Source organism: Ursus maritimus, unplaced genomic scaffold (assembly GCF_017311325.1).
Source record: "Ursus maritimus isolate PB19 unplaced genomic scaffold, ASM1731132v1 scaffold_15, whole genome shotgun sequence".
Taxonomy (NCBI): domain Eukaryota; kingdom Metazoa; phylum Chordata; class Mammalia; order Carnivora; family Ursidae; genus Ursus; species Ursus maritimus.
In genome coordinates, this window is record NW_024423897.1 from 16,955,399 (window position 1) to 16,971,183 (window position 15,785).

The following is a 15,785-nucleotide window of genomic DNA, read 5'->3' on the forward strand; positions in this document are numbered from 1 at the left end:
GTGAATGCCATGTGCTCTTTCTCTAAAATGAATAGATAAATCTTAAAAAAGAAAGAAAAAGAAAGAAAGAAAGAAAGAAAGAAAGAAAGAAAGAAAGAAAGAAAAGAAAAAAAAGAAAAGAAAAGAAAAGAAAAGAAAAAAGAAAAGGAGACGAAAAGAAAAAAGAAAAGAAAAGAAAACCATTCAGGTCCAAGGTGGAGTCACTTGCCCCCAGGATAGCAAACTAAGACTTCACTGCAATTTCAAACTTCCCAGGAACAGAATTATGTTATTGGTATTTTTAAAAATTTTTATTGAAAGTTTTTTTTCTTTTTTGAGTTTGTGATCTGAATTTTTTAAAAAGATTTTTATTCATTTATTTGACAGACAGCGAGAGAGCACAAGTGGGGGGAGTGGCAGAGGGAGAGGGAGAGGGAGAGGCAGGCTCCCGGCTGAGAAGGGAGCCCAATGCGGGGCTCCATCCCATGACCCTGAGATCATGACCTGAGCCAAAGGCAGACGCTTAACTGACTGAGCCACCCAGGGTCCCCAAGGAGTGGAATTTTATTTGTTTGTTTATTTATTTATTTATTTTATTATGTTCAGTTAGCCAATATATATTACATCATTAGTTTTTGATGTAGTGTTCAACGATTCATTATTTGCACATAACACTCAGTGCTCATCACAACATGTGCCCTCCTTAATACCCATCACCCGGTTACCCCATTCCCCACCCCTGCTCCTCCCTTCTGTAACCCTCAGTTTGTTTGCCGGAGTCCAAGAGTCTCTCATAGTTTGTCAAGGAGTGGAATTTTAAGCCAATCAATCTGGAATTTTCTGGTCAGCACCAAATGAGGTAATCTGTGGCATGGGCCACTGCCCCTCACTCCCAAAAGAAGATGAAGTAATCTTCACAATAAGGCCCCTGCTCTTCCCCTTAAGGAAGTTTTGTGAAACAAAACTTTCTTTTGCTAATAACTTCTTTGCTCCACCCTCCTTTCTATAAAACCTCCCATTTTGTACAAATCCTTAGAGTTCCCCTTTACTTACTAGATTGGATTCTGCCCAATTCATGAATAGATTAATAAAGCCAATTAGATCTTTCAAATTTACTGGGTTAAAGTTTTATTACTTCAAGGAACCTTTAGATTAAAAGGTAATTGAAAGACACATCAGCCGGTCACAAAGATTTATTAGATCCTGAAACAACTGGTATCCAAATACTGACTTGATTTTGATTATCTTTTTTTCCGTAGGGATAGAGAGAGGTGGGGGAGGGGCAGAGGGAGAGAGAGACAATCTCAAGCAGACTCCACGCTAAACAAGAGTCTGACTTGGGGCTTGATCTCATGACGCTGAGATCATGACCTGAGCCAAAATCAAGAGCCGGATGCTTAACCAACTGAGCCACCCAGGTGCCCCTGATTTTCATGATTTTAAAAAATTGCTAATTTATTTTTAAATGAAATAATGGTTCTGTGGTTATGGGGAAAAATAAGAGTCCTGTTTTAGAGATGCAGGTTGAAATAATGTCTAGTTCTAATGGGTAGATACTCATTGAAGGTGGATGAGTACATTTCTTTCTACTTTTTTATATACTTGGAACCCCATAATTTTGTAAACAATGAAATTCAAATAATCTTGTTTTAGAGAGGTACAATTGAAAACTTTTATTAGAATAACAACCTTATTTTTTATGTCCAATATGCTCTTGTAAGATTCCCACGAATTTATAAGTTTGTGACTTATGAAAATTACCTCCAAAAGAAATCCTTGACTGATATATTTTTTAATTTGTTCATCTGTTAACTGTTAGTATAATTAGACATGTTTCAATTTCTAAATGAAAATAAATATGAATGTATAGTTAAGAAATGGAAATTGAGAATGTTATTGATTCCCAATCATGTTTACAAATATTTCCAGTTTAAAAAGAAATTTAATTTTTTTTTTTTAAGATTTTATTTATTTATTTGACAGAGATAGAGACAGCCAGCGAGAGAGGGAACACAAGCAGGGGCAGTGGGAGAGGAAGAAGCAGGCTCATAGCGGAGGAGCCTGATGTGGGGCTCGATCCCATAACGCCGGGATCACGCCCTGAGCCGAAGGCAGAGGCTCAATCGCTGTGCCACCCAGGCGCCCCTTAATGTTATTTTTGACAGTGGGATTAGAGTAGATGTAGTTTAAAAACTCTGCTTATATGTGTTTTCTAACTTTCATGTAAAGCATATGGATGCCTTGTTTAATTTTAGGCGTTAAAAAACAAGAAAAAAAAAGGAGTGACGCTATCAGCCGCTACTTTTACTGATAGAAGTACTAATACACATCCCCACTTCCAATCTCGCAAACAACTGCCTAAAGAAGGAGATATGCGCAGGCGCAATAGCGAGATATTGGTTGGAGGCGGGACTAGAGCCTCGGCTAAAAGACAGCTCTTTCAGCCAATCAAAGGACAGCTTCAGGGGCTTCTTCCTGGAGGAGGCGGCCGGAAGTCGGATTTCGATTGCGGAGGCGAAGGCGGCTCCAGTGTAAACCCTGAGCTGAGGTGAGTGGGCGGCGACGGCTTGGGGCTTCGTTCCGCGTGCATTTCTCCTTCCGGACCCCGCGGCTTCCTCAGGGCGGGCTAGGAATGGGGGAGCCCTGGCATGGGGTATGCTCTCTCACCTTCCTGTCGCGCAACCCTTGGAGGTTGCGGCCTCGCTACTGCTCGTGGGGCGCCGGGTGGAAGGTGCTCTCGGCGCGGCGGGCTCGGGGCTTCCTCCGTCTTGGGGGGCCGAGTCGATCGCAGGTTGGGAGACCTGAGTTCTAGTCCCGCGCCGCTGGTTTCCTAAGCTGTGTGGTCTTGGCGAGTCCTTTAGCCTCCGGCCTTTGTCAACTGAGAATGACCATCCCTGCCATCCCTCCCCGGGGAGCGATCCTGAAATCGGCTGAGTTAGTGGGGGTGCAGGAAGCCGGCTGATCCCAAGCCTAATGGTCACATTCATCTGTAAAGTTAAAAGCTGCCTTCTACCGGCCCCATTCACCGTAGACGAAACGAATCAGGTGTCTGGGGGCGGGACCCTGGAATACCTTCTTTTTGGTTAAGTCCCTAGCTTGGAACAAACAGTATAGAAGGTGGATCTTGAGTCAGATAACCGTTTGTAGCGCTTGGCTCTGGTACTGAAGACTTAAGATTTTGGAAAATTTCATGCTAGAGAAGTGATAGAGAAATAAACGTAACTTGTGTAATATGACAAGTTCCTTTTGTACAGTTAAGATTCATAGATTACTGATACAAGAGAGCTTGTACTGTGTAACGAAAAAGACCCAGGATAAGAATTCTTGCTGTGCTTTTTACTAGCCATTTGATCGGGTGCAAAACGCTTCACTTTTTGAGACTCGGGAGCTTCCTCTCTAAAATGAAATTGACAGTAGTATTTAACTCATAGAATTTATAGGAAGACTGAGAGGATTTAAAACGTACCTGTCACGGAGTTGGCCTTTGGAAAACGGCAGCTCGAATAGAGGAATGCCCATAAGTGTTGGGAAGCCCAAAACAGGATGCCCAACTAAAAATGCTTGAGTGAGTTGAAACTTGGGGTGTCTAAAATCGCTTTTGAAGCACCAGATCAGTGCTAATTCTCGGATTTTGGTAGTAATGTGGTTATAAGGGAACATTCTTATTTTGGGGGAGACCAATAAAACAAGTGAGGGAAAACGTTAACATTTGGAGAATCTGGATGAAGAATATGGAATGTTCTTTGTACTTTTCATTCAACTTTCTATAAATCTGAATTTATGTTAAAAAGTTGATTATCACTATTTGCAGCTATCCTGTGTTATAAATTAGTGAAACAGGACACGGTGTTTATAACCCCGGCCCCATGAAGTTTTACCCCTTTTTCCTTAAGGGTTGCATTATATTATATATACATATTCTATCCACTCATCCTGATGTCATGGATTATTTCCGACTTTTCCTATTCTTTTCAAACATTGCTGCATTAAACACCCTTAATACAGATTTTTATGTACGTACAGATTTTTATGTACTTGTGATGTAGGAAAGATGTTACAATTTGAAGCTGTGGCTGCTGCTGCCTGCCACCCCAGGATTATGTGGAGCAAGTGATTTTCTACCTTGGGGTTGGGAGAAGTAAAGATAAGGGGAGTTGCAAAAGGACTTTAATATGTTAAAGTCTCGCAGGATCCTGGAGGAATGTTAAAATCTGCCTATCTCAAGTATTTGCGAATGGGCTGCAGGTTGTAAGGAGATTTAATTTTATCTACATTCCTTCTGCCTTTGTTTCCCACATCACTTTCTTTCATTTTTTTGTTCAGAATGCCATCCCAGTTTTAGAATCAGGCTTTTAGCTATTCTGGTCCTGTAGGGAAACCGGTTGGGGTGGAAAGGACCCACTTACCTCAGTTCTCACAGAAGCCATCATCACAACCACCCCTACAACACTCTTGGATAGTGGGCCAGTACCACCCAAGAGAATATGGGAGAATTCTCACACACAGCTGACAGGAAAGGAAACAAATATATATTTGGAATTTAATTTGCAGTATCAAAATTCTAAATGCTGATATTCTTTGAACCAACAATTCTACTTCTAGAAATTTATCCTGTAAAAATATTGGTACAAGCGATGTGGGAAACAAAGGCAGAAGAAAAATTATTAAATTTCCTTACTACCTACAGACCGTAAAAAAGTCCTTGAAACAGGCAGAGTGACATTCCTCTAGGAACTCAGTGGCCTTGATGTTAGTACTTCTCTAAGGGAGTAGCTCAACCCTCAGGATCTTGTGAGTCTACTTTAACATAAAAATTCTGTTGGAAACTTCCTTTGTCCCTGTGCCCCAAATACATGTTAGCAATCATCCCCCAAGTATATGACCCACTTATATACATCTGAAGGGTCTCATGACTGAGTCTTTACTAACCAGTAATGACCTTTCCTAACAATAGCTGGACCTCTCAGGATCTTGGAAACCTTGTTCCCTGGGAGGCTTAGACTGTCGCTAACTCCCTCTCAACTTGAAAGTATTTAATGGGTCACTCCTCAGGACCCTAGTGCCCCTCTTTCTGCCCACTCGTCTGTCCCTGTGCTTTAATAAAACCACCGTTTTGCACCGAAGACGTCTCAAGAATTCCTTCTTGGCCTTCGGCCACCAAACCTCACCAAGAACATTCCAAAAGAACTACGTCAAAGGGATAGTGTGACCTCTGCTGGAATCCAGTGCCTGTTACATAGAAGGTGTTTTAATATTTGTTGAATAATGGAATATTTGAAATCTTGATAGTCTGTTAGATGAAAAGCATACTTTTTAGAAATTTGCTTTTATAAGTGTATCAATCTGAATATTTTCCTGCCTTCATTCAGCGTATGCATTTTCCTTGTCCTCTTTTTTTTGGACAGGTTTTAAAAAATAGAGGTTAAAAAAAACACACCTCATCCAGGGGGCCTTTATTGAGGATCTTCTAGGTGTTGAGATGCTGCAGGTGGAGTTGTGTACAAGACAGGCAGTTCCTGAAGTCCTAGTGCTTTCCTTCTGGTGGGGGTGGAGTCAGAAAATGTTTTTTAAAAGTCAAAGTAGAATTTCTAGTATTTGCTCTTGGTTAGCTTGCAAGCATTTTTCTCCCAGAAGAATGGGACTGTCTTTTAATTTTGCTTATGATACATTTTCCTACTGGAATTTTTAGATTTATTTTTGGTAGTTAGATTTGTTGGTCTTTTGTAGTATTCTTAAAACTTGGTATTAGTTACTTTTTGGCTGTTTCCCTTGATAGGTTGTAAGTAACACTAGGATGGAGGGGGTGTTTTTTGTTTATCCTTGAAAGATAGTATAGTGTAGTGTTTGAGATCTTTAGGCTCTGGATCCTTTACTACTTAATCTGTGACTTTATGCAAGTGGTTCAACCTTTCTGAGCCACAGTTGTTTCATCTCCAAAATGGAAAGAGCAGATTTTCTCACAGCCCTGAGAAAAGTAAAATGTCTAGCACATAGTATGTACTCAGATATTATCTGTTGTCAAAATCATCATCCCTGGATACTCATTGTCCTATATTAAACAATAAACAATCAGAAGAGTGAATACACATGAAGGGTGTTTATACCTATTTCCAAATTCCATTGATTTCCAAATTCCCTCTTGAAATGGATGAAGCTGCTCAACAAATATGAAGCCTCCATGTGCAAGGTTGTGGACCTAGAACTATGATACAGAGTTCTTCCCCTCATGGAGCTTATGATCTGGTCAGGAAGAGAAATCAGATACTGGTTCAGAGACTAAAAGAAGGAAGGTAGGATCTGTTTTTGATGCCAGATCAACTAAGTTACTTCTTTAGAGGTGACATTTTAAGCTACTGCCTGAAGCAGGAAAAAAACATGGAAAGACCCAAAGGCAGAAGAAGTGGGTATAGTTAATAGTGTGGAGATACTAGATTAAAGACAGTTTTGCTAGGATATAATGAAACAAGGAATGTGGGATGAAAATAATTATGCTGGCTATTATTTGGAAGAACTGTAGTGAAAGCAAAAAGCAAAATGGTTTCCTGGGGAAACCATTATATTCCTGGCAAGAAGAAATGGTGGCTTGGTCAGAATTGATGTACTTGAGATGGTGAAGGTGTGGAGTCAACAGGACTTGATAAATTTGTGATGATAGGGAGGAGAGGAGGTAGTTCTTGGGGGGGCGGGGGTCTGAATGCTATATGAGCTATCCAGAAGGAGTTCAGACAGTCTGGATTGGAGGTAGAAAGTACAGAGTCATAAACATAGAACAGGGTTTCTCCACTTTGGCAAATTTTGTTGACACTTGGGGCTGAATAATTCTTTTTTGGGGACTGTCACATGCATTGTGTTTAGCAGCATCCCTAGCCTTTACCCATCAAATGCCAGTAGCACCCCAGCCCCCAGCTGTGACAAGTAAAAATATCTCCGGACCTTGCCATATGTCTCCTAGTGGACAAAATTGCCCTTGGTTGAGAACACTGGTAGAAATGGTGTTTTATAAAAGCCATGGAATTGACTGATACCACCCAAGGGAAAATAAAAAGCAGAGGTCTAAAACTGTTGGGCCATAGACCACAAAGACTGTTGTAGATAAGTTCTTCTTGACCCCACAGAACATGACGATTTCTGGAATTAATTACCTGTATTTAAAAGTTGAGAGATTCTGCATAAAATCTGGATTTTTGCCCTCTTTTAAGAAATCAAGAAACTGAGGAATAATGAGTGTTCTTTCCCACATGAATGCTAATGGCTGGAGGTTTTGAGTCGTAATTCATATGAATCCCTGCCCCAGAGTACTTGACTGTTTATGTTGCCTGCCTTTCCCCTTTGGCACTTGAGTTTGTGATTCCCAGTTTAGAGTGAGAAGAGGACCGCAGAACAACCCTCTGAGACAGGTAAGTATTAAAATTTGGGTGGAAGAGTGGCAGTAGAGGATATGGAGAGGGAGTGGCCAGTGAGGTAGGAGGAAAACCTAAACGGAGGCTCACAGAAGCTGAGGGAGAAGGGACGTGTGTTGAAAAAGAAGAAAATACTGCTAAAAGATTGAATAAAATCACCTTAGAAAAATACCCGTTGGATTTGCTGGTGTGGTGATTGTTGATGACCTTGATGAGCAGTTTTGTGGAGTTAAGAGGTTGAGGCCAAATTGGATAATGACAAAAATGAATATACAGAAGCAGTGACTTACGAGTTGGTAAAGTTATAGTAGATCATGATGCCTTTTGACTACTGCCTCATGGGTTCTCAGCAGCACCCTGTTCACCATTGTGGCTTGGCAGAACCTCAGGGCTGCTCTTGTTCCCCTTAGTACCTCACAAATCCAAGTGTAAAACTGCCTCCAGTGTACTATTTGTCATCTTTGGTGTTGAATGATGGTGTCATACCTTGAAAATCTGGTAAGAGCAGTTTAAATGGCACTCAGGATCTTCTCATTTTATCATCTACCTAAGCTTAAAATGGAACCTCTGTTTAGAGCTTATGTGGCCATAGGGATACATTTGGGTTTGAAATTCTGCAGTCGATATAAAAAAGTTAACGTGTCCATAAAATGTAGTGTACATTGCAAGGAAAAAGGTATGGAATTAGGCCATCATTTCATCAAAGAAGTTCAGGTGATACCAGCTATCTGAAATACAGCAGTGTTAATGTTATAAGTAAGTGTTTGCTTTTGGAAATCAACCTATGATATAAAACAAGTGATTGTGATATGAGATGGTGAGATAGCATGTGTGATGCTGTAGAGAGGGGTAGAGAAATGACGTATCTGGTGAGGGGTGTGGGATCCAGATTTTATTTATAGATGAAAGTATATGACATACATATTTTTTGTGTGTGCCAATGAAAGTCTTAAGCAGAGAAGGAGAAATAGTTGGATGATTGAAGATATGCTAATTAGAAAAAGATGACAGCCTTTCCATGTTGTTTTAGAAACTAAGGAGATCATTTTGTCCTGGGCCCCAAACTGCCAAGGAAAAAAGGAAAATATTGTCTATAGTACCCAGTGTGACAGGTTTATTTTGTAGCTCTACTATAAATCTTTTTTTTATTTCCATAGGTTCTTGATCTTCCGCTATGGGTGAACCACAACAAGTGAGTGCTCTTCCACCACCTCCAATGCAGTACATCAAGGAATATACAGACGAAAATATTCAGGAAGGCCTGGCTCCCAAGCCTCCACCTCCAATAAAAGACAGTTATATGATGTTTGGCAATCAGTTCCAATGTGATGATCTTATCATCCGCCCTTTAGAAAGTCAGGGCATCGAACGGCTTCATCCTATGCAGTTTGATCACAAGAAGGAACTGAGAAAACTCAATATGTCTATTCTTATTAATTTCTTAGACCTCTTAGACATCTTGATAAGGAGCCCTGGGAGTATAAAACGAGAAGAGAAACTAGAAGATCTTAAACTGCTTTTTGTACATGTGCATCATCTCATAAATGAGTACCGACCCCACCAAGCAAGAGAGACGTTGAGAGTCATGATGGAGGTGCAGAAACGTCAACGCCTTGAAACAGCTGAGCGGTTTCAGAAGCATCTGGAACGAGTCATTGAGATGATTCAGAATTGCTTGGCTTCTTTGCCTGATGATTTGCCCCATTCAGAGGCAGGGATGAGAGTAAAAACTGAACCAATGGATGCTGATAGCAACAATTGTACTGGACAGAATGAACAGCAAAGAGAAAATTCAGGTCATAGGAGAGACCAGATTATAGAGAAAGATGCAGCCTTGTGTGTCCTAATTGATGAAATGAATGAAAGACCATGAAGGAAGTTCCTTTTTCTTTTTGCTTTTCTCTTTTCCTTTCCAGTAAATGGCATATATTTGTTAATTTGCTCTTGGAAAGTCGAGAGAAAACTAGAAGTCATGTGAATGGCTTGACTTCAGTTACGAAATGTCACAGGCACTGTATGGCAAAGCAGAGGCAAATGAGTATATGTGTACACACATTAAGAGTAATCACCTTAAAAGGAAAGTGCTGCAGTGTGAAACATTCTTGGATTTGGAGTTGCAGAAAACGTTGAAGATACCCTCAGTCATAGCGAGCTTTCATCTTTGAAAAGTAGATTTGTCATTTGCTTTAAGAATGATAGATAAATAAAGGATATCAAGCTGTATAAATGTGAAATTATAAAATCTTTAGATTTATTTTACTTAAAAATTTACTTGATCTCTAAAAATGTAGTATAACGTGTTAAAAGAGAGGAACCCCATAGAGTTATAAAACAGCAGTTTTATTTTTCCTCTTCACTGCTTCTGTAAACACACTGTCTCAGCTTCTTGTTCCTACCCTGGATAGGTCTATTAACTTTTTTCCAGTCTCTCAGATAATAAATCCTTTGATCACTTTTTGTTACATTCATTTTAGTAAAATGTCTATGTAATTAGCTGTACGTTTCGTTTAATGCTATACTCAGACTTGCTAAGGCTGGAAGTCTGCAATGGGATGTAATGGATTGGCAACAGAGACCGTTGGTTTGTGTACTGGAGATGCTTGTTCCCCTGAGAGAGAGCTGCCATGCCAGGGTCTACATTTTTTCACTCTTCTTGGGTCTACATTCAGCCATGGAACTAAGTTCTTAGCAGTGGAATTTGGGTGCAAAAATTCAGGCCTCTTCCATAACAATTTCTTGACGTTTTCCTCCATTTTCTTCTCAGCTGCTGGTTGGATGGCCACACCTGGGATAACCTTGGAAGCCACTTGAAGATGGTAAAGGTTCAGTCAGTGGGGTCTTTGAATGAGGACTAGGCCCTCCATTTATTAGCCCCCCATCCACCCTTGCTGATTTGACTATGTGGGCAGGAAGTCAGCTTGTTTTTGAGCACTGACAGTTTATTTCTACACTTTCTTTCCTGCCATCTATCCTCTCTTCCACCAGGGTCTTGGTGGAGAATGTACTTTCTGTTTGAAGTTCTCTGCTGGTCTTTCTCTTTGTATAGGCCAGTGGTTCTCAGAGTGTTGTCCAGCAGCATTAGCATCGCCCGGGGACTTGTTCGAAATGCAGATTCCCAGACCTCGCCCTAGACCTACTTAATCAAACTCTGCGGGTAGGGCCCAACAAGCTGTGGTTTAAAAAAGCTCTCAGGTTCTGATGCACGTTCAAGATTAAGAATCACTGATAAGGGGCTCCTGGGTGGCTCAGTAGGTTAAGCAGCTGCCTTCAGCTCAGGTCATGATCCCTGGGTCCCAGGATCAAGCCCTGAATCTGGCTCCCTGCTCGATGGGCAGCTTGCTTCTCCCTCTCCACCACTTGTGCTCTCCTATACTCTGTCTCTCTCTCTCTCAAATAAAATCTTTAAAAAAAAAATCACTTATAAGGGGGCCCTGGTTGACTTAGTCGGTTAAGCATTTGCCGTCGGCTCAACTCATGATCTCAGGGTCCTGCATCAGGTTCCCTGCTCAGTGGGGAGTCTGCTCCCTCTCCCTCTGCTGCTCCCCCTGCTTGTGCTCTCTTGTTCGCGTTCCCTCTCTCAAATAAATAAAATCTTTAAAAAAAAAAATCACTGATAAAAGTAGTACTTTTTCCAGATATCTATTTTTAAATCTTCCCCCAGTTCTTTGTTCCCAGTATACCACCCTTCAGGATTTGCTCTGTTGAGGTTTCTAGTCCTAAAGCTGGCAAAGTCCAGTTTAATGTGGCCACAGGCTTACTCTGTATGTGAAACATTCATGCATCCTTTTCTTTTAAAATCTCAGGAGTGTAGACTGTTGCCAAGTAGATACCTCTCTATTAGGCAGCTAGTTGGCCAATTTTTTTTTTCTGTATGTGTTTGATACAGATTTTCTGACACAGGGACCACAGTCCAGGCCCTCAAGATTAAATTGGAGGGGGAGAGGAGCCCCACATCTGCTTGCGGAGGAGCAGCTGGATGTTACATAACACTTAAGCAAATCTCCAAAGAAATCTTGTCTTTGGCTTCAACCATTTTATAACTTGGAGGATGTTGGGCAAGGAGGTACTAAACCAGTTTTTGGCTGCTTTGAATTCTGGAAAAAGCTAAATAAGTCACGTAAGAGTCACAACATCATTTGTATGAGTGTGTGTGTGTGTGTGTGTGTGTAGGGAGTATTAGGAGTTAAAATTCCACGAGTAATCTTAAATTCTGACTTCGGGAGGATCTGATCTTGGAGGTCTGGGTGGCACTTGACCAAAACTAAATACAGTTCTAATGTGAACTGTAATTAGAATGAGATTGGGAACACTAGTGGTCTGATAGTTGTTACAAGTTTAAAAGTTACAGTCTTTTAATCTTGTGAAGGTCAAAATACATCTCTGCCTAGTGGAATCTCTGGAACAGTCTGGTACCTCCTGAAATTACTAATTCCCAGACCACAGAGATTCTGACTTCATTGTTCTGGAGTGGCGCTTTGGCGCTGGTTTTAAGAAATCTCTAGATGGCTTGACTGTTAGTGGGTAGATTGTATTAGTACACTCTGCTCAAGTTGAAGCAAAAATTTTCAAAAAAATTTGAAAAGAAAACTATCCTGTTGCAGGATTGATGGATAAATTGAACATCCAAACTATGAAGAGGAGTAGTAGGATTTCCAGGGCAACTGGGACTCAAACTCCATTCAGATCCCTTCTGTTTCTCTTGTCTGGTTTCTTTCTGTTTGTTCCATTCTCTTTACAAACCTGCTTTTTTGTGCATGGATGGAGAACATGGCTGCTAGCAGTTCCCAGGTGTTAAGTCTTTGTGCCCCATTGTTGGAAAAAAAGGAAGACTAATTAACCAGCCCAGAGGTGGAATTTGGGGTGGTATTTCTGATTCCAGCTGGGCCAATCAGTTGGGTCCTGAATCCTGTAAGAATTTGGCAGTCCCCCAAATGTCCATGTATTTGAGAAGGTAGTCCACCTCTCAGGAAAGGAGGTGCTGAGTTGATCATATTGTAAAATTGAGCACATGTAAATTTTAGATAAAAATAAACAGGTTGTGCTTATTTATATTCCCAAACTCCCCACCATCACTGTTCATTTATTAAAGTATTCATTTAGTGAAGAGTGTGGTCCTCTGCCTGACACTATCTAGTTACCATGGAAATGGAGAGTGGGGAGGAAAATGGAAGAAAGATAAACAAGAAAACAAATGAATTAGTTTTTGAAGGTCTGAGTTTGTGTCTTAACTATCCAGCCATTGCAACAGTCAGAAGAATCTTGCTTCTAATTTTATTCCTATTACCTGCTCAGAATTCCTTGTCCACATTATCTTTTCAAGTTATGTTTACATGTTCACATTTGTTACGGGTTTTGGAAGGGAGCTTCATTTGTTTTGTGCTGTATTTCAAAGAAAAGGCCTGTGCTTGGTTCTGAGGTCGCTGAAAACTGATACAAGTGTCTCGTGAGGAAATAAAAAGCATGATTTGGGTGAGAAAGGCTATTAATGGCTGCAGCATAGGAAAGAGGTTGGAGCTAGAGAAGCAGATGGAGGGCAGATTGCAGGCATTAGATGGTCAAGGGAAGAAGTTTGCTTTATCCTAAGTAAATGGGAAATCAGTGGCGAACAGAGAGCTTTGCTAGCGCTGTTATAATCACTTTACATACGTAAATTCATTCTATCCTTACAGCATCCTGATGAAATCAGTATGACTGTTTACATCTATATTACAATGAGGAAGCAGAGGTTCAGAGAGGTTATGTAATTTACGCAAGGTCACCAAGCTAGTGAGAGGCAGAGACGGGATTGAAATCTAGTTTCAAAGCCTAAGCGCTCAACCTCCATATTTGAGCACCTTTCTACTGCATCGTTTAACTAATAAGTCATAGTGGAGCCTAGAGTGGAATCCTGTATTTTGATCCTAAAGTCCATACTCAAGACGCTACACGACACTGGGCTAAGGGAGGAGATTTGTAGATGGAAATGATAAGCTTCCTTTGAACATGTTAAGGCATTTATGTCTTAGGTATCTTGAGATACTGTGTTTATAGCTAATCTTCCTCAAAAACTGCTCTTGGTAGGTGTTCTTCCACTTTATGAAACTTGAGATTCAGTTTTGTGCCTTGCCCAGGTGGTGTATCCAAATTAGAATCTAGGTCAGAAGTTGGTAAACTTTTTCTGTAAGGAGCAGGTTAGTAAATATTTTAGGCATTGAGGACCATGAGGTCTCCGTCTCAACTACTGAACTATACTATAGTACAAAAACGGCCAGACGGTATCAAGCCAATGAGTGTAGCTGTGTTCCAATACAACTTCATAGACACTGAAACTTGATTTCAATAATTTTCACATTGTGAAATATTCTTTTGATTTTTCCCAACCACGTAAATAATCCTTAGCTTGTGGACTGTACAAAAACAGGCAGCTGACTGGATTTGGCCCACAGGCTGTGATCTAGGTGGTTGGATTCAAAACCCTGGAGGGTGCTCACAAAACCAGTAATAACCAGAGAAATAAAAATTATAGGATTGTTGTAAGGCCTAAATGAGGTTATGGCTACAGTAAGGCCTAAATGAGGTTATGGCTACAAAGCACTTAGCACAATTTCTGGTATTTAGTAAGCTATCAAAGGTCAATTAGTATCTTTCCCGGTAAGTCCTTTGTCTTCATTGGGCATTGGACTCCGAGATTGAAGAACTGTTTTCAAATTGCAATGTGAAGAATCTAACAGTAAGTGGCACTCTTATCTCAAGTTCAGAAGCTGCAGGCGTTGAGTGGGCTGGAGAAACTCAGGTGCTGCTTTTGATACTGAGCTTGTTTTTATTCAACAAGTGAGACTAGTTGCCTGTGCCTCTGGCCTGCAAGATCTTTTCTCATGGAGAGAACAGGGTGTGAATTTTTCAAAATACTTAGTATTATGGTGTGAATACAAGTCTTTTGATCAGAGTCTTTCTTTCTTGGACAAGACCTGGGGAAGACCTCGGCACTATTGGTTAGTACTGAGTGAATAATGGTGACAGATGCTTCTCACATTTGCTTAACATACATGACGAAGGTCTGGGAAGCTGCTGGTTCCCTGCCCCCCCACTCGGATTTGGAGTAAGGGAAGATAGTCAAAGGATGGGAGTCCGATGGGGAGGTGAGGCTGGGCTGACCAGGAATGCATTGTATCAACTACAAGGAAAGTTGTCTTTTGGGTCTTTACTGATTTTCTCATTCATTCATTCATTGATTCATTCAACAAACATGAAGATCTGCTATGAACACCAATCAACTGTTAAGAGCCATTCAAGGTGAAAATACTGACACAGAAAGATATTCCAGATATGATAAAAGCAAGTTTATAGCCTGTGTGTAGTCTGAGTTCATATTCGTGTCTATGTATATTCAAATTGGAAAAATAAAAATGATTTCATGGATGAAGAAAGTGAGACTCAAGAATGTAACTTGCTATACACCAAGGACACTTCAGCTAGAAAATGGCAGAATTAAAATTCAGGTTTAAAAGAAAAGAAAGAAGAAAGCATTGAGAGAAAGAGCAAAGAGAATTGGGGCTCCACTATTTATTGGCTGGGTAGCCAATTGAAACTCAATTTCCTTAACTATGGTAATTCTTATGCCCATCTCATAGGGTAGGTACTGTTAATGTTGAGAATGAAAGAGAAGACCCCTTCTAATTTTTTCTGAAACTCATTTGTCCCCAAGCAACATACACAGTTAGGTCTTGGGCTTGCTAATCATCTCTGAAGAAGTGTCCGATCTGGAAGGGCTAAGGGGTTCCCCGGGAGGCATACATGGTGCATGAGCCTGGGCTGCTTGAGGAGAGAATGATTCAAAAAAAAAAAAAAAAGGCACAAATAATAGCAGAAATGAAAAAGGGGCATTCCTATAGATTTTAGGACAGTATGAAATAATATGAAAATATGAAATGATGAAATAATATAAAAACATTATGGAAAACTTTATACCAACAAATGTGAAAAATTAAACAAAATGGAAAATCCTTACAGAATTATCAATATTGGTTTAAGAATAGAAAACCTGAATAGGTTTCTAATGATTTTTTAAAAAATTTACCAGTAGTCAAACTCTTCTCACAAAGAAAACTGTTCAAATAGCTTTGCTGGCAAGTTCTACCAAACATTGCCAGAAAAAAGAAAAACAAAACAAGTTTATTTTATATAGACTCTTTCAGAGAATAGATAAAGAGGGAACATTCTCTTTTTATGGACTAGCATAAATAAAATACTAGCACATTCAACCGAGGCATATGTAAAAATAAAAGGTAATGTTTTATGGGCAATCTGTTTATTTTAGGAATGCAGAGTAGAAAATTAGTGTAGTCTGTCACAATAGTAGATTAAAAGAGAAAAGTCACCTAATCATCTCAACAGATACACAAAAGGCATTTATAAAATTTAGTATCC

General features: G+C 40.2%; 1 protein-coding gene across 2 annotated transcripts; it reads left to right on the forward strand.

The window, feature by feature from the left end:
* Positions 1-2,422: 2,422 nt before the first annotated feature.
* On the forward strand, positions 2,423-9,843 carry MED7 (mediator complex subunit 7). Of its 2 annotated transcripts, none has more exons than XM_008692446.2 (2): positions 2,423-2,527; positions 8,537-9,843. In XM_008692446.2, exon 2 carries the CDS (start codon positions 8,554-8,556, stop codon positions 9,250-9,252), a length of 699 nt encoding a protein of 232 aa, XP_008690668.1. In that variant the 5' UTR covers positions 2,423-2,527; positions 8,537-8,553; the 3' UTR covers positions 9,253-9,843. The 2 variants fall into 2 exon arrangements, with proteins under 2 accessions (XP_008690668.1, XP_008690669.1); XM_008692447.2 differs by lacking the exon at positions 2,423-2,527 and adding an exon at positions 2,534-2,632.
* The last annotated feature ends 5,942 nt before the right edge of the window (positions 9,844-15,785 follow it).